Raw genomic sequence first — 19,468 nt, forward strand, 5'->3', positions numbered from 1 at the left:
CGCCTCACAGGGCCTAGGGTCCCGGGGGAGCGGGGGAGCGTCGAGGGGCCTGCTCCTTCCTATCTCGGCCCCGCCCAATGCCTCCTCATCTCCCCCTCCACTGGGCGGAGCAAACCGCCGGGGTCACGCCCGGGGGCGGGGCGGGAGGGCTCTGGGCACGCGCACTGGAGGCCAGCGCCTTGCCCCGCCCCCCGCCGCCCCCCCTAGAGCGCCTGCGCACGCACGTGGCCTGCGTAGTGTGGAAGCTTCGAGCCTCCTGTCTGGCGCCATTTTCCCGCGCGCTGGCGTCCTGCTTCTCTGAGCAGCCCTTGCCGGAAGAAAAGAGGACAGGAAAAGAACCCAAAGCGTGGAGTTTCGGCCCCTTCCTTAGGCTAGGGGCTGAAGCGTTCACAAGAAGAACACTGCAGGTCCTAAATATGGCGGTGGGGTAGGGCGGGCTGGGCATGCGATGATATTAGGCCCCAGGGAAGGGAGAAGCTTGTGAGAACTTCCCCCTCACAGGGAACAGAGAGCATTTCCTAGGTCCTTTTTCTCGTGAACAGTGTCTGAAACTGCGTCACGACCTTTTTTCACACTCTTATACCCAATCTGTACCCAACTGCATTTTTCTACCCACGAAACGAAGAAGGTGTTTCCATGCCTTCCCACTCCAGAGGAACGTTTAAGCTTCGTTTTCAACTTCACCAGATGACAGGGGAGACCTTGCATGCAAATCTGTGTAGTCACCTTGCTCTTAGAAATGGGCTCTGTTGAAAGGCAAGAGCCCCAAATCTGCTTTTCCGGTGGGGATGGATAAGGCAAGATCAGAGAACGCCAGGAGAGACCAGGCCGGCGTCTTTCATGCTTCCTTCCTGGCTATTAACCCGGTGGCCCGAAAGCCTCGATTGTTGTCTATTTCTTAGCAGCGGGACACCCTCGGTCGTGGTTTTGAGTAGGCTGGTGGGTAGAGAGCCCAAGGTTCAGACAGGGTGCAGAATGATTATTTTGGGTGAGATCAAGAGGTGGTGTGTGTGTGTTTTCTTTCTTTCTTTTTTCAGTTTTATTTCCTTCCAGCCGAGTCAGTACTTGGACTGTCTCAGATGGTCCAGGAGCAGCCTTTGTCAGTGATTTCATTTTTAGTCACTGTTAATTTTACTTACATAGCATAAGCCATGAAATGTGATTAACTGAGTCAGATCCACCCCTGTCAGTTACCATGTCTAGATTCAGTTTAGCCTCAACCGTTCCTTCTTAAGGTGATGAAAATGAAGGCAAATGATCTTTGATTCCCTAGAAGTTTACCAAAGTTTATTCCTGTTTTAGTCAAAGTACGTTATAAATCCAGTGTTTTATTAGCTTCTCAGTTATAAGTAATTGATCCTTGTAAATCCTGTATGATAAATTTGAATGCTATCAGAAGAGTCTTAACCAAATGAATGGTATGTTTTTATTGGTTTCAGAGAGGAAGGGAGAGGGGGAGAGAGAGAGAAACATCAATGATGAGAGAGAGAATCATTGACTGGCTGCCTCCTGCCCGCCCCCTAATGGGGATCGAGCCTGAAACCTGGGCATGTGCCCTTCACCCGAATCGAACCCAGGACCCTTCAGTCCTCAGGCTGACGGTCTAACAACTGAGCCAAACCAGCGAGGGCCAGATTTCCTTATTTTTTAGCTAATGTCCTTTTTCTGCTCTAGGATCCCATCCTGTTTCCCATATTACATTTAGTTATCATGTGCCCTTAGGTTCCTCTTGGCTGAAACAGCTTCTCAGACATTTTTTAAATTTGATGACTTTGACAGTAACAGTTTTGATGACATCGATCTGACCTTTGACCTTAACTGGTGGGGCACTTTGAAGAATGACTCTCTTGGAATTTGCCTGATGTTTTCCTCACTAGTAGTCGGGGGTTGTGGGTTTTTGGTGTGGAAGGCTACAGAGATAAAATGCCATTCTCCTCACATCATATCAAGTGAACATTCTATCAACATGCCTTACACTGTTAATGTTACCTTGATAACCTGGCTGAAGTAGTGTTTATCAGGTTTCTCTACTATAAAATTCTCTACTATAAAGTTACTATACTTTTTTGGAAGGAAGCCACTATGTGAAGCCCACACTTAAGGTGTGTAGAGTAGCCACATGAATTATTTTACCCATTTACTTTTTACCTATCCTCTTAGGTATCACTCTCTGGAGTTGGAAATACACAATTTTGAATTATTTAGAGAGTAGTAACACGTTCCAATGTTAACTATAAAGAACATTGCCATGAAGATAAAAGTTTTTTATAACTTTTTAATATTCATCCTTACACCATCCCTGTGAAGTTTTACAGTTCCTCTTCTGTTACTTTGATGTGCTATTTTTTGCTTTTAGAAACTAACAAACAACAAATTTCCCCTTTCAATACTAAAATTAGACTTTGTGTTTAGACTATTTCTCTGAAATTGATATTATCCTGTAGAACTCCAACCCATACAAGCTATAGAGATGCCTGGCCTTAAAAGAAAGCCAATCTAAGGCATTCACTCATTAAAAAAAAAAAAAAATCACACACACACATACGTAGATATGTATATATGTTGACCTTCTGTACCAAGGCATATTTAAAATAAACTAAAATTCATAAAATTGTAAGCGTGCTTTAACTTGTAAGAGTGGGTTTCTTCCAATATGATCTACTGATGCACAAACTCCCAACCTTAAGTCTCAGATATATTTATATTATATACACTAATAATATAAATTTATACCAAGGGTGGTAGTGATCTTTTTTAGAATCATTCACATATTGTCCAATTCAGTACTATGGGTATCTTTATAAGGCTCACCTAAACATGTCCCTTAGACTTAGTGTGAAGAAAAGATCTGCTTTTGAAAAACTGTTATGTGGTCATTTCCCCTTTCCTCTCCCTACAGTCAAATGTGTGCTTTACTTCTATAAAGTGGGAAGGATGTTGGGAAAAGATGCTTATAGTACATCTTTGTGTACTAACATCTTTAATTTTACTATCTTATCCCCTGACCCTTAACTCCACTTTTTAAAAACGTACTTTTCTGATACATTATATATGTATTTTTTGTAAGCTGTCTAGGGTCCTATTTGAAAGAAGGCAGGGTAGTAAAAAATTCACAGACATAGAGTGTGTAGTATTTTGTGAGTGGAGGCAGATAAACTAAGCAGTTCCCAGAAAGGAAAACCCAAGTGAGAGAATTGCTTCCCAAAATGAAAAAGTTGAGTTGATAAAAATGTCCAAATCCTTTTGAACTGTCTTAGAAATTTCTGCAAATTTGGACCAAGAACTTTTATCATGTGAAATGAAAAACTGAGGAAGAAAAGCATAATACTTCTAATGAAGTTCTCACTGTTATTCATGGCTATGATCTTGGAATCTAGACCAAAAGTTCCAGATCTTGCTCAATTTAAGACAAACCTCTTTTAACTTAAACTTGCAAGAAAGCCATCCAGACTCCCCCGCCCTTCACCCAATGTGATAATACTCTCCCATCCATATTCTTCTAAAATAGACATTTTGAGACAAGTTGCTGATGCGCCATTTCCATCCTATAGGGGTTCTCCAGTTTGACATTCAAAAAGGGGATGGAGGCGCGGAACCTCCTGCGCTCCTCAGTGAGCGCCTTTTAGAGCCGCCGCCAGCCAGCGCCGCTGTAACCCCGCGCACCAGCAGGTCGCGGGCTCCTGCCCTTTTCGATCTGCGCCGACTCGCCAGCGGATCTTGGGGACTCCCCGAGCCGGGAATCTCCCGCCAGCTGCGAGCTGCGTCCTGGCGACGGCAGGAGCACGTGGAGTGGCCGGGTAGCCAGAGCTGCTGCTCCAGCCCAGCCAGGCGGCGAGATGGAAGGTGAGCCTCCAGCCTGCTTCTTTTGTAAAGGGTCTTTGAAAAGCTCGGCCAGGGCACGCAGCAGAGAGAGTTCCTTCTGAATCTCGGTTTTGCTTCTATTTGCTTCTTTTGTCAAAAGTAAGCAAGAGGCATTTCAGAGGGAAAAGCGCGTCGGTTCTCATACATCTCTCATTTGCTTCCCTTCTCCTTGCCAACTTTGGAAAGGGGTAACTTGTCCGAAATGTAATTTTTTAGGGGGTGTCAAACATGAGGGGCCAACTCTTAAGTCTACAGAGGAAGAACGCTCACGGGCGACCCTGAAATGGCAGCAAACATGGCTTGGAATAAATAATCCCTTTGGATGTTTCTTTTTTCATCTATGGCCTCAGTGTCCATTGGATTTAGGCTAATCTGAGTGGCATGTTTAGAAAGAAAGGTGACTTTTTTCTTCTAAGAATAAATGCTGTCATATAGGAAAGGTAACTTTTAAAGTGGTTGGCATCTGCTGGTCCCTTGGAACTCGAACTTCCAATGATCCTTTTTTTACCCATAGCAAAAATAAGGCTCACATTGAGTTTCATTTGAATTAATTTTGAAAGCCATAAAATTATCTTCGCTTCTCCAAAAAATTTCAATATGTACTTCTTTGGGATAACTAAAATTTCACACTATTATAAACTTTTCAATAGTCTTTTCAACAAGTGTTACTAAAATCTTGAAAATGGCAGATATATCTCAAGTTGGGGGAGGTGGTCCTATTTAGAAAATCAGAATTTATGAGAAATGTATTCGTTCAATTAATAAATGAGAGAATGACACCTAATTGAAATGTTAATTTTATAAATATCATGAATAGCATGGATTTTTCTTCATAAAAAAATCAAAGGATCTCTTATTGCCAATGAACTTTCATCTTTGGCAGCTTTAGGTCTAGAGCATATGAAGTTATTAAAGTTAGATTAATTTGGGATATGAAAATAAATATGATGAAGCTTTTATTTCACAATATAATTGAGTGCAATGGTGTGGTCCTAAATCCTCAGTTTGTACAAGGGTATGCTAACAATTTTTTTAAACTACCTTGGCCCATATACACGTTTTTTCCCCTCTAAGTAGAATGCCAAATAAGTCAATGAACAGTATGTATTTAGTGTGTTCATAGAAACTTTAAAATGGCCATTATTGAATAATGTTCAAGTGTTTTATGAAAAATTCTTTATGCTTAAAAATTTTTTAATTATTAGGGTTTTTTAAATAACTTAAAAATTGGCATTTTGAATATTTTAAAAATGGTTTGTGAAGTGTAATTTTTAACTTGTAAAAGTTCTGGCCAAAGACAGGAAAAAATTAGATTACTGTACATAATGAAAAAAGTACTTTTTAAGAATTCTCATGCTTTTATTATAAATAAATTGCTGAATTTGTTTTTATGAAATTATAAATCAGAAAAAGCAACACTACTTTTTCTAGTCTTAGCCATTTCACTTCTCAAGAATAATGTACAGAATAGTGTAAATTCATGGAAATTAGAGTGTTTCTCTGTAAATGTTACTACTACCAAATTCATTTAATATGAAGTAAAGAAATTATTAACTAAATAGCATAAATTAGGATATTAATGCCCTAACAAAGACTTTTAGATAAGCCTGGATGAAGACTCTCTGGATAAGGAAGGAATGAAAACTTGTATAGAATTCAGAACGTACTATATATGGGAAGAGATACAATGTAGAATATAGATCAGTGGTCAGTTGTGAGTTTAGATGACTAAATTCATAGGTCCATGGAGATGGATAGTATATAGTAAGCTTAATGCAAAAACATCAACACTTAATCAAAAAATAAAAATTTAAAAATGGTTAAAGGTGTGACTTAGGCTATTCAAACGTCAAGTCCTTGAGGACAGAGTAATGTAGTTAAATATCTTGTTCATTGATAGCCATCCAAGATTGACTAATATGGCTCGTGTGTGTGATATTTAAAGCATATTTATATTATTTTGATATTTTGGTCTCAATCTAGCATAGAGATTTGATCTATATTCTATACTCATTTTTTGACAGTGTAAGAAAGTGGAGTACTTTATGGAATGTCTTTATTTTTTGCCCAATTTGTTGGCCAAATTGATATGCTAGAGTTTACTGTGAAGCTATATAGTTAGTCATTTCTTTAGCATACAAAATCTTTTTAAATTCATTCATATTTTTATTCAATAGACATTTATTGAGACTTTATGTGTGCAAATAGATAAAATATGCCTTTGAAATAGAAATCTTGTCATATAAAATTAGTCAATGTACATAATAAATTAGAAGCTATAATTTTTTTCTCACGATCTGTGATCCTAAATATTTGCTTTTTGTTTGTTTTTCATAGTACATATTTTACTTATATAGAATAGTGAAAGGTGAGCACGAATAATCGTTTGTAATCCAGTTTATATAGCATTATGCGCTGGTTATTTGTTCTGATGATCCTAAATATTTTCTATCCAAAGACTATTTATGTTGCTAAATTTTGTTATTTGTACTGTAATAATTAGTTTCATCTATCTGGTATGGTTGAGAAATGAGGTGGTTCATAAATATGAATTTCACAAGTATTGGCATGTTTTTCATTAAATATAAAATCTTTCTATTTAAACAATATTGGATAGAGATTTTTCTAAGTGTATTTGTTTTACAGCCCTCTGCTTTATAAATAGGTGCACAAGAGATAACTTTGATTTGGTGACCCTGGGTCACTATTTTGACTATCAGCTAACATATTGTTCTATAGTATATTCTCACAGGGGTTTTGAACTGTGCAGAACTGAATGCCTCTACACTAAATATTCCCTGGTTATTGTGCAATTTTTGTCTCCTTCTTGATGTCATCTTCTACTTCTTACCACATTGCTTTTGTGGAAGCCATTTTTCATTTCAAGGTCCCTTTCCATGCTCTGGATGGTTGAGATTTACAGAGATATACCCTTCGGATGGTGGCGTGTACTAGCCCTCCATTATGAGCTGATGAAGGGTGAAATGGTAAAGGTCAAAGGAACAAAAGCCACAGAAAGGCCATGGGGTTCTAGTAGGACATAATTTTAGAAAATTTCCTATAATCCAATGAAATAGACTCTTTCACACTTCTTCTATGTCTGCTAAAATTTTCACCCCATTCGTTACCTGGCTGTGCTTGTCTGCTCATCTTTCAAGACTCAGGCATAATCTCCTTCTGATGACCTTCCCTGGTACCTTCTGGTACTTATTCTACCCAGTTCTTCACTTCCCTTAGCTAGGCTAGAGGCCTTTCCTTTCTGTGCATACTTCTGCCAATTGTACTGAAAATATTTATTGATTTAAGTGTTTATTTCCCCACTAGTCTTTAAGCTTCTTATTTTTCTACATTCAGTGCCGGAAATAGTTCCTGGTTCATAAAAGACCCTCAGGGTTTGTTGCATTCAGTTAAGAAACTAGTGCTGAGGAGTAATTTTTATTATGTTTATTATGATGCCTTTTATTAATTTTTGTGAGTAGGGGATTGGTATTAGCAATTCTTTGATAGAACTCAGAAAATTCTTAAAGTACTTAATTAAATGGTATAATAGAAAAAGGAAGCTTAGAAAACAAAAATTTTGGTTTTTTTGTGTGTTTTTTGGCTAGCCTATCACTTAAAGCCAGATCTTATCTATTAACTTTATATCAGCAGATTTTAGGATCACATATTAATTCATTGAAATACAGATCAGATATAAGCAGAAATTTGTTTTCTCAATCGGCAAGATATAGATGATTAAAATTAGCATAAAAATTTCCAGTGATACTTTTTAAATATCTTATTATAAATTTGTCATTAGTATATAAGTGTATACTAGTATATACTTAACACTTATTTGGGACTAAAATATCATTGATAGGTATTTTATTGGCCAGCCACTGTTAATTGGCTCCTAACTCAAGATATAGTTCTTAGGTCATGTATGAGAACCGAGTGATTAACACAGAAACCTGCATGTAGTAAGTGCTCAATAAATTTTTTTGTGTGCTAAGGATTCATTAATTATTGTGAAAAGAGACCCTAAACATCATAAGGACATACAGTGCTCTCTGCTACCTGGCTTTTTAAAAATAAAATTCTCCATTAAGTGGTATATTTATAATTATTAAAAATCATAAGGATGACCCTAAGGCTTTTTAAATCACTACAAAAAGGTAAAATAATATAAAAGTAATTACAGTATATTTCTATTATACATAAATGTGACCTTTGTATAACTATTACTATAATGTAATATCTCAAAATACTGTAGTCCCCAGTGATTATGAATGATAAATTTTTCAGTCTTAATTGAAACCTGCTTTTTGCATTCAGTTTTTAGAGTCTAAAGTTGTGGTGTACAGTAAATCAAAATAATATGGAGTTGATACCATATATTGGATACTAGAGGCCTGGTGCACGAAATTTGTGCACGGGGGGAGGTCACTCAGCCCGGCCTGTGCCCTCTCGCAGTCTGGGAGCCCTCAGGGGGTGTCCGACTGACGGCTTAAGCCCGCTCCCCCTAGTCAGACATCCTTAGCACTGCCGTGGAGGTGGAAAAGGCTCCCGCTACCGCCACTGAGCTCACCAGCCTGTGAGCCTGGCTTCTGGCTGAGCACTGCTCCCCCTGTGGGAGCGTACTGACCACCAGGGGAAGCTCCTGCATTGAGCATCTGCCCTCTTGTGCTCAGTGCGCGTCATAGCAACCGGTCATTCTGCTGTTTGGTCGATTTGCATATTAGCCTCTGATTATATAGGATGTGTCCCATCTAAGAGAGATAAAAAAGTTGTGTTTACTAACGGATATGAAACAGAATAAAAGCATTTATAGAACAATATTCTTTTTAATATTTTTATTTATTTATTTCAGAGAGGTAGGGAGAGGGGGAGAGAGATAGAAACATCATTGATGAGAGAGAATCATTGATCGGCTGCCTCCTGCATGCCCCTAATGTGCCCTTGACTGGAATGGAACCTGGGACCCTTCAGTCCGCAGGCTGATGCTCTATCCACTGAGTCAAACCAGCTAGGGCTAGAACAATATTCTTTACTCATTATCAGTAATTCAAAATCAGCTCACCTCCTAACATTTTATATCAATGAAATTGGCAACACATACACATATCACAAATTATACTTATTGAGTGTAGGAATAGGGGACATATGTAATACTTCAACAATAAAGAATTATTATTTTTTAAATATATTTTATTGATTTTTTACAGAGAGGAAGAGAGAGGGATAGAGAGTTAGAAACATCGATGAGAGAGAAACATCGATCAGCTGCCTCTTGCACACCCCCTACTGGGGATGTGCCCGCAACCAAGGTACATGCCCTTGACCGGAATCGAACCCGGGACCCTTGAGTCCGCAGGCCGACGCTCTATCCACTGAGCCAAACCGGCTTCGGCTCAATAAAGAATTATTAAAAAAACAAACTAATTATTGAGTGCTTTTAGAAATGAAAACATCAGGTTATTTGTTGGTTTATAAAGAAAACTTTTTTATAGGAGAAATAGTAAACATTTCAATAGCATCATAATACAAAACTATATTTTCTATTTTTAACTCTTAATTATCTAAAGATTATTTAACTAGATTACTTACATATTTTGGATATTAATACACCTTTAACCCCTTCTAGACTGTCACATTCCAAAATGTTGGGATTTTTTTTATCACGGCCCAGTCCCCAGCACATAGTAGGAGTGCAGTCATATTTATTGAGTGAATTAATGAATGAGTTGCCTGTATGTTTGGTCATTTGACCATTGGTTTGGCTTTTATGGTAAAGAGAGTAAGGTAAATAGTGACACTGAGAGGTTTGGTAGAAGAGTTTGAAATATTGGCTAAATCCAATAGGATGAATACTACCATCTTTCTAATCCAATATTGGCTCTTCTCTGCTCTGAGGAAAATAATATAGTTCCTTCTAACTTTTGGATTTGCTCCATTTTTTTTTTAATTGATTTCAGAGAGGAAGGGAGAGGGAGAGATTAAAACATCAGTGATGACAGAGAATCATTGATCAGCTGCCTCCTGCATTCCCTCTACTGGAAATCGAGGCTGTAACCCGGGCATGTGCCCCTGACTGGAATCAAACCCAGGACCCTTCAGTCCGCAGGCCGACGCTCTGTCCATTGAGCCAAACCAGCTAAGGCTGCTACATTCTTTATTTCAGTGAAGCACTGAAATTTCCATAGTATTTTTTCCTGTGCATATTTGTTCATGTAAAATTATTTAAGTAAGAGTATCAGTAACTTTCCTATTCCCTGTACAAAGGCTTAAGCTGTACCATTCAGAATTTGAAAAATAGCCCAGCAGGCGTGGCTCAGTGGTTGAGCGTTAATCTATGGACCAGGAGGTCACAGTTCAATTCCTGGTCAGGGCACATAAATGGCTCAGTCCCCAGTGTGGGAAGTGCAGAAGGCAGCCGATCATTGATTCTCTCTCATCATGGATGTTTCTATATCTCCCTCTCCCTTCCTCTTTAAAATCAATAATAAAAATATATTTTAAAAAATCTTATGTGGGACAGATGCAAGTGTGATATTCCACTTGAGATGGGGAAAGAGGGCAAGAGACTATTGCTAGGCCTATCTAGCTATTGGCCCTTTCCTTCCCCAGCCACAGATCAATACTTGTGCCAGCCCTCTGAAACCCTGGAGTTCCATTGAACACATTTTGAAAATTACTGATTCAGATGGCTGCATGTTTTTTTTTTTTTCTATTGGTAACCCTGTATCTAAACTTGCCTCTTTCGATCCAATTTGAGGATTGCTGCCAAAATGATCTTCCTAAAATCTCAAGTTACTCCCCTACTCAAAAACCATTTTAAGTATTTCTTTTAAAAAAAAAAAATTTTTATTGATTTTTTACAGAGAGGAAAGGGGAGGGATAGAGAGTTAGAAACATCAGATGAGAGAGAAACATTGATCAGCTGCCTCCTGCACACCCCCTACTGGGAATGTGCCTGCAACCAAGGTATATGCCCTTGACAGGAATCGAACCCGGGACCCCTCATTTCACAGGCCAACACTCTATCCACTGAGCCAAACCGGTTAGGGTAAGTATTTCTTTTAAAAAATATATATTTTTATTGATTTCAGAGAGGATGGGAGATGGGGAGAGAGATAGAAACATCAATGGTGAGAGAATCACTGATCAGCTGCCTCCTGCACACCCCACACCAGGGATCAAGCCCGCAACCTGGGCATATGCCTTGACCGGGAATCGAACCATGACCTCCTGGTTCATAGGTTGATGCTCATCCACTAAGTCAGGTCAGCTGGGCCATTTTAAGTATTTCTTAGTTGGGCATTTCAGATAACTCACAATGTAGCTTCAATATTCCTTGCCAATGGTATCCTTTGTCCCCTCATGTTATTCTGGGCTGCTTACTTTTTCCTGATTTGTCTAACTCCCCATTTTTCTAATGCTGTTCAAACTCAACAATCCAAAAATGAACTCATGGTCTCTCCAACCCAAACTAACGTCTGACTTTTCAACACTGTTAATATGATCACCATTGTGCCAATTGAAATCCTCACTCATCCATTATGTCCTTCATTCGAAGTTGGAATCTCTCTTTTCTGATACTTGGTAACATTTTATATATGTCTAATGACTGCTAGAACTGAACTGCATTTTATATATAAAGATTTAAGTATTTTTGCATGGTTTTAATATGATCCAAATTGTCTAAGAATGCAACTACTATATAAATTAAGAGATGATTCTTTAGTTCGGAGCCAAGACTTTGGCCCTTATTGATACAACCTGCATTCTTCTGCATTTTTAGCTCTTGCATTCATGGTGATTCTACAAATATATCTGACTACTTTATTATTATGTCTTTTAGAATAATTATTCTGGTACATTTACGTATTGAAATACAAGTTATCATCAGTTTCACTTTTATATTAGGGCTTTATTTTAAAAACAACTTGTATGGGAAGATAGGTTATGTTAATTCATGATGATAAAAGAGGTATCCTATATAATAAAACCCTAATATGCAAATTGACTGAACGGCAGACCGGCCAGTTGCTATGTCATGCACTGACCACCATGGGGGCAGATGCTCAATGCAGGAGCTGCCCCCTGGTGGTCAATGTGCTCCCACAGGGGGAGCCGGGCTCACGGCTGGTGAGCGCAGCGGTGGTGGTGGGAACCTTTCCCGCCTCTGCTGCAGGCGGGAGGTAAGGAACAAGGGGTCCTGGACTGCGAGAGCCCCAGACTGCGAGAGGGATGTTTGACTGCCGGCTTAGGCCCAATCCCCAGGGGTAGCGGGCCTAAACCAGAAGGTGGACATCCCCCAAGGGGTCCTGGACTGCGAGAGGGTACAGGCCAGGCTGAGGGAACCCTCCCCCCCACGCATGATTTTCATGCACCGGGCCTCTAGTTATAAAATATTTTTGCTAAATGGGGGACACTTGGTAAGATTGAGAACCACTCTAAGTTTACTATACTGCAAGAGACCAGCTATAGCCTAAAAAAGATAACATGCACGAAAATCACCTTGCATTTATACTAGACACAAAATTAGGGTCCAGCAAATATTTGTTTGGTTCACAAATTATGTATAAGGATCCTTTCTTGCTAATCTAAGTGTGGTCTCTAGACCAGCAGCAGGCAACATCTGGGAATTATTACAAATGCAGACTCTTAGGCCAGACTTGCTGAATCAGAGTCCGCATTTTAACAAGATTCCTAAGGAATTCTTATGCACATTATAGTCTGAGAAATATTACCCACTATTTGAAAAATATCCATGAAATTTATCATCACTCTTATAGCACATTATGGATTAGCAGTGGATCATCTTTATATATATATTTAGACTGTATTTTTATTGTTTAAATGCTAACTTTAAAAGATAGTTGAACAACAAAAGTTTTATAACATTTAATTTTGATATTGTATACATTTATAACACAACTAGAGGCCTGGTGTACAAAATTTGTGCATGGGGGGGAGGGTCCCCTCAGCCCAGCCTGCACCCTCTCCAACCTGGGACCCCTTGGGGGATGTCCGACTGCCGGTTTAGGCCTGATCCCGGGGATCGGGCCTAAACCGGCAGTCGGACATCCCTTTCACAATATTGGACCACTGGCTCCTAATCACTCACCTGCCTGCCTTCCTGGTCACCCCTAACTGCCCACCCCAAAGCCTGGTTGCCTTTTACTGCACACCCCTGCCGGCTTGGTCGCCCCCAACTGCCCCCCTCTGCTGGCCTGGTCACCCGTAACTGTCCCCCTGCCGGCCTGGTCGCCCCATGCAGCCTGCTGTTCAGTCGTTTGGTCATCCCTCATTAACCCCCCTGCCGGCCTGATCGCCCCACGCAGCCTGCTTGTTCAGTTGTTTGTGTCCCTCACTAACCCCCACTGCCGGTCTGGTCGTAGGCAGCCATCTTGTGAGGGTGTGAGGATTAATTTGCATATTACCTCTTTATTATATTGGATATAAATCAGAAGTCTTCATTTTTTTATTCAAAAAATGTTTATTTATTGAGTGCTTGTTATGTGCCATGTATGCAAAAATATTGGTAATACTGTGGTAAAGAAAATAGACAATGCTTTTGCCCTCATGGCATTTATAGTCAGGTAAGAAAAACAGGCCCCCCAACAAGTAAATAGCAAAAGAAATAATTAAAACTATGCCATGTGTTATGAAGGAAATAAAAAGAGTGCTAATGTGGAGAACAGTAGTGGGGGCAGGGTTGTTGAAACTCTCCTCTAAATAAGAGGTTGAGCTAGATAGAAGTTTGGTTATCCTTAGCACATAAATGATTTTTAATGCTATGGTAATGAATTGTATCACCTAAAGAGAGCATGTAGTGAGAAGAGGACTCAGAATTGAGGCCTGAGAAACATCTTATTTAGGTAGTCAGGTGGAGGAGGCTGGAGACAGCAAAAGAGAAAGAGCAACAGGGCAAGACAGGAGGAAAATCAGCAGAGTGTGGTGTAATGGAATTCATGATAGGAGCATTCCAAGAAGGAGTGGGTGGTCAGCTATGTTGAATGTTGCTGAAAAATCATGTAAGGTGAGGACAAAGAGTGTGGGTTAATTTTGGTGACATATAACCTGCTATTGACTTTAACAAAATGTTTTTTTGTGGAGTAGTGGGGATGGAAACCAAATTGAAGTGGTTAGAGCAGGAATGGGAATAGAGGAAGTGGAAACATTGATCAGACCATGTTTTTCCAGAAGTTTAGCTAAAAGGTGAGAAGCACATAAATAAGTGGGGCTGATGCTGGAGACAAATGTGAATCAAAAAAATGTTGTTTGTTTGTTTTTCAAAGATGAATGGCAAACAACCTGTATCCTAAGTTAATTGAAAAAAAAAATCAAAGGCAAAAAAAAAAAAATCACATGACAGAACATCTTGAAATCTCAATTCTCAGGGAAGTTTGGGGAATTAGCTATCACTGAAACTATCTTCATATTTAATTGTCACATGATATTATGACAATTAAATTTATGTAAATAAATTTCCTAACCATGAAAAATTTTAAGATATATGGTGTCTTTTCAGTGGATGGTTAGTGTAGATATAATCTATAAAGACTATTAGAAGAATCATTAAAACCCTTGGAATTCAAACTTTTTGCAAAAGTTGGAACATACTGCTCTAATTGCAGTTGTAAGGTTTGGATTTTAGATCTGTGAGAATATTTTGAGTGTTCAACAGATTTTTAAAAAATACATATTTTGGTTGCTCGGCCTGTGTGGCTCAGTGGTTGAGCATTGACCTATGAACTAGGAGGTCACAGTTCGATTTCCTGTCAGGGCACATGCCAGAGTTGCAGGCTCGATCTCCCAGTGTAGAGCCTGCAGGAGGCAACCATTCAATGATTCTCTCATCTTTGATGTTTCTATTTCTCCCTCTCTCTTCCTCTCTGAAATCAGTCCTATCTAATAAAGAGGGAATATGCTAATTGCTTTCAGGCCCTCACAAAGATGGTGGCGCCCACAGCCAATAAGGAGGGAATATGCTAATTGACTGTCACACCCTCAAAGATGGTGGCACCCATAGCTACAAGATGGCGGCGCCCAGTCCCCTCAGCCCCGCTGGGGGTGGCAGGCGCTCCGCATGGCCGGGCCCACCCCCAGGCGGGTCCGGCCGCTGTCACTACTGCCTCTGGAGTCTCCCAGTCCCCTCAGGCCCCAGCTGCCCAGGGCTGGCCCGAGGCACAGGCAAGCCTTGGATGGCTTGTCCAGCCGCCCAGGGCCACCCGAGGCTCAGGTAACCAGGGCCAACTGAGGCCACTGCAGCAAGGTGTGATGGGGCGTTGCCTTCCCTGATCGCCGGGTCGCCTCCCACTCCTGAGGGCTCCCAGACTGTGAGAGGGGGCAGGCCAGGCTGAGGGAACCTCCCCCTCCAGTGCATGAATTTTTATGCACCGGGTCTCTAGTAAAACTATATATTTACATATATAAAATAAAAAATATAAAATATATTAAAAATATATATTTTTATTGATGCACACCCCACACTGGGGATCAAGCCCACAACCCAGGCATGTGCCCTGACTGGGAATCTGACTGTGACCTCCTGGTTCATAGGTCAATACTCAACCCCTGAGCCACACTGGCCAGGCCAACAGAAATTTTTAAAATAAGTACACATGTCTTAATGTATGTAGCTTGATTCATTTTTACCTATATACACACCTTCCAGATCAAGATATGGGACATTTGCATCACCCCAGAAGGTTCCCTTATGCCCATTTATAATTAATATACCCTCCTCACCCAAAGTTAACCATTATTTGGACTTACATAAATCATATATCAGTTTTCCTGTTCTTGAATTACATATAAATGGAATCATACAATATGTCCTTTTTTAATGTCTGGCTTTTTTTTTTTTTTTTTTTTTTTTGCTGAATATACTCAAGATCCATTCATATTGTAACATTTATTCATTCTCATTTGTTGTTGAATAGTATGAATATGCTACAATTTGTTTATTCATTCTACTCTTGATGGACATTTGATTATGTCCAGTGTTTGTCTGTCCTATGAAAATTCTTATGCATGTCTTTTAGTGGACATATACACTCATTTCTCTTGGGTATAGATTTAGGATTAGCATTTCTGGGTCATAGGGCAGGTGTATATTTAACTTTAATACATATTGCCAAGCAGTTTCCAAAGTGGTTGGGCCAGTTCACCCTCCCACTAACAATGTCTGAGAGTTCCACTTCCATGTCTTGCCAACATTTGCTATTGTCAGTCAGCCTTTTTAATTTTAGTCATTTTGGTGGGTGTGTAATGGTATTTAATTGTGGCTTTAATTTGCATATTCCTGATGAATATTGATGTTGACTACCTTTTCATATGTTTATTGGCCATTTGGATATCCTCTTTCCTGAAGTGCCTGAAGTGCATTTTTTAAAAGTTGGGTTCTTTATATTTTTAATTAGTTTTGTAGGCATTTCAAAAATATTTTGGAAATGTATACTTTGTCAAAAGTGTATTATAAATATTTTCTCCCAGTCTACACCTTGCTTATTTATTTTCTTAATCTATTTAATGACTAGAATTCTTAATTTTAATAAAGGCTAATTTATCAAATTTTCTTTTTTGGGATTAAGTGCATTTTATGTCCTGTTGAAGAAATCTGTGCCTATTCCAAGGCCATAAAAATATTCTCTTGTGTAGAAATTTGTTTTTTTTAAACTTTCACATTTAGATATATTACCCAGTTTAAATTAATGATTCTGTTTTCTACCCCAGTTATTTTATTTTAAAAAATATAGGCATTTTACATTTATAAAATGAAAATTTTACTAGGAATATGTGGGATTCACTTATATTAGCACAAACATTTTTTTTAAAAGTAGCAATGACATGAAATGCACATTCTTCCTTTTCTCTCTACATGTTCATTTATGGCATGTGATAGTCATGGTAAAATTGAAATATTTCTGTCTATAAATTCAGAGTAACTGACCTTTCAAGGGAAAATAACACTAGATGTTAAATTTGTTGTTTTAAACCTGTGTTCCATAGTCTATAATTTCTTCATTAGACATTTAACCTAGGGGGAAAATGGAATACTTAATTTTAAAAAGAGGTAAGGTAGAAAGAATTGGAATGGTAACATGGGCTGTATTTGATCCGGTGCCCTCAGAAAGTAGTCTTGATATCTCTTAACCTTTACCTTAATCCAAGGAAGAAAGAAAGGAAGTATTTCATGGTTGGAGGGATTACTCTCATTTTAAGGCATGCTCCTTGTTTTTATGTCTTCATTCCCCTTCAATCATAATCATTTGAAATTAATTGAGTCTAAAATCTGTTCTATTTCTGTTCTTCTAAGATCTATAATCTATAGGAAAGCACTTTAATTAAAACATTAAATTCTTTGAAACAAAGGTAAAACTCAAGAAATTAGTCCTGCTTCTCTCCTTAATGTGTCACTGACATTGTACCCTTGGACAATTAGATGACTATATTTTGTCACTCTTTGTGTCATGAACTTTGTTGGTAAAATGGGGAGAATAATAAATGCAATTATACCTCTTCATTTTCCAGAGATGCTGTGAGATAATGTGAAATTTCATTTAAGTGCTTCATGATACCTTTTTGGAGGACCACAAGCAAACAAAACCAGGTTCAGAAGAAAGCTCTCACCACAGTTAGGGAACTGAGTAATAGCATCTGAGTAATAACTTATCTTGTGTGCTCCCAGGAAGCTGAACTAGGACCTGAAATGGACATTTCAGGAAATTTGAGTTCAGCTACATTTAAGAAGGAACTTATTAAACGTTTTTCCTGAAATGGAAAGGAATAACTTCTATATTATTGGAAGTGTCTAAGGGGAGCCCATACAGCCCGAATAGGGAGATATTGGAGGAAATTCAAGCATCAGGTGGCAGAGGAAGGTCACTTAGCTAGTTAAGATATCTACTCCATTTCTAATATTCTGATTTCATTAGTCTTAGGTATCATTTTTCATTATGCAGAATTGTTCTTGTGATGCCAAGATTCCAGGAATTGATTATATGTGGTAGTAATAAAAAGAAATGGTGAAGGTCCTTTCAGAAATAATAGCTAACACTTCTGTCCCTAATGTTAATGTTGCAAATGTGAGTACATTTTTATAGTGAGTGACTCAGTTTCCAAAGATTTTGGTTAAAAGAGTAAAAATGAACATTTTAGATTTAAAAAGAACTATTTTTTAAGAGACATGGGAATAAGAGTCAGTTTATTGTTATGAAGATAAAAAGGAATGTCAGCGTTCAGGGACAGCTTTCTGGCAGCCGTCAGACACCAGAACTGCTGGCAGCTGGCAAAGTCAATGCAGCAGTTTTTCTGAGATTTGACATTTTGCTCTCCTTTAGCACCTACAACTTCCTACTGGGAAAACAGAACAGCCAGTGAAAATCTGATCTCTGAAACTTAAAGTATAATTTTGTTAGCTGGTATTCTCAATTGAATAATAATTACATAATAGTCTCAAAATGAAGGCAAGTTCATAACCATTCAAGTTAAAAATATGGTTACAAATTTTGTTGCTAATGTAAATATTTGGTTTTGTTAGTAAGTGGTTTATATTAGAGCAAAGAGGTAATAACATTCCCGTGTGAACTTTGATGAAATCTTAATTAACCAGACTCCTGCCATTTCCAAGTTTAAATTTTAGTTGTAATCTACTCCCTTTAATTTTGCAGCACATAAAAATGCTGGAATGTCTGAGAAAAATATTGATATTATAACAAAAATTCTAGCTAGTGAAATTTTTTAAAATGGCATCTTTGTCAATGAAAAGAGAATCTGAAGGAATAAAAACAAACTTGAAATGGTCATCTTCCAGTAAGCATGTGAGGAAGGCTTGTTTTCAGTGCTGGTAGAAAACAACTTGATATTGCTAATAAAGCTTTGAATTGGTGAAGTGCTTTGGAAAGCTACAAAAGAAATAGCCTTTAACTTTTACAGTCCAATATATCTGTCAGCCATCTCAGTAATAGAATAGCTATGCCTTTTATAAGATTTGTTTTTAAAAGGTAAGGTGTCACTGGAAAGCACTAATGATTTAATTAAGCTTAAGAAATATTAGATTGAGTATTAAGTTGCAGGAAAGGAAGAAGGGCACCTGATATGAATGAGTGTTAACTAGGGTTTTCTGCTGGTTTATAATTTTGGCTTTTAAATGAGATAAGAAATATTTTTTTATCTAATGATACCAAAAAATCCTAATGGAAGCATGATGCCACATATATATTTGTACACATACATTTTATCTGAATATTTGGCATCATGTGGTGGATTTTTTTTTACGCTCTGAAAAGTCACATTAATTTTTCAATCGGTCACATTTGTAAAATATTTTGTGTGAAAGGTGCTGTCTAGATGACTTATAACTTTGATAACTACATTAATGGAAATCACAACTGTTTCCTAGGATTCCAATTATAAAAATAGAAATATTGATAGGAGATAGTCCTTGTTAAGTTGTTTCCTGGCATAATATCTTTGAAAGTTTGGTTAATGTTTAATTTTTTACATGGTTTGATTTACTTTTTTCCCCTTGATCCAAGTTACACAAAACAATATACTTCTAATTTTTTTCTAACCACTTAAAAATGTAAAAACCAGAGTTTTCATGTTTGTTTTAAAA

The 19,468-nt window shown here is 38.3% G+C and overlaps 1 protein-coding gene across 1 annotated transcript in view; it reads left to right on the forward strand.

The window, feature by feature from the left end:
- Positions 1 to 3,529: 3,529 nt before the first annotated feature.
- Positions 3,530 to 19,468, forward strand: part of IKZF3 (IKAROS family zinc finger 3) — a gene marked incomplete at both ends in the record, with an annotated part of 76,911 nt that continues 60,972 nt past the window's right edge. Inside the window, 2 exon segments of the mRNA XM_079798999.1 lie at positions 3,530 to 3,807; positions 3,809 to 3,843. Of these exon segments, the coding sequence (XP_079655125.1) occupies positions 3,530 to 3,807; positions 3,809 to 3,843 (313 nt within the window).

This window comes from Cnephaeus nilssonii, assembly GCF_951640355.1.
Source record: "Cnephaeus nilssonii genome assembly, chromosome: 19".
In the NCBI taxonomy this organism is placed as follows: Eukaryota; Metazoa; Chordata; class Mammalia; order Chiroptera; family Vespertilionidae; genus Cnephaeus; species Cnephaeus nilssonii.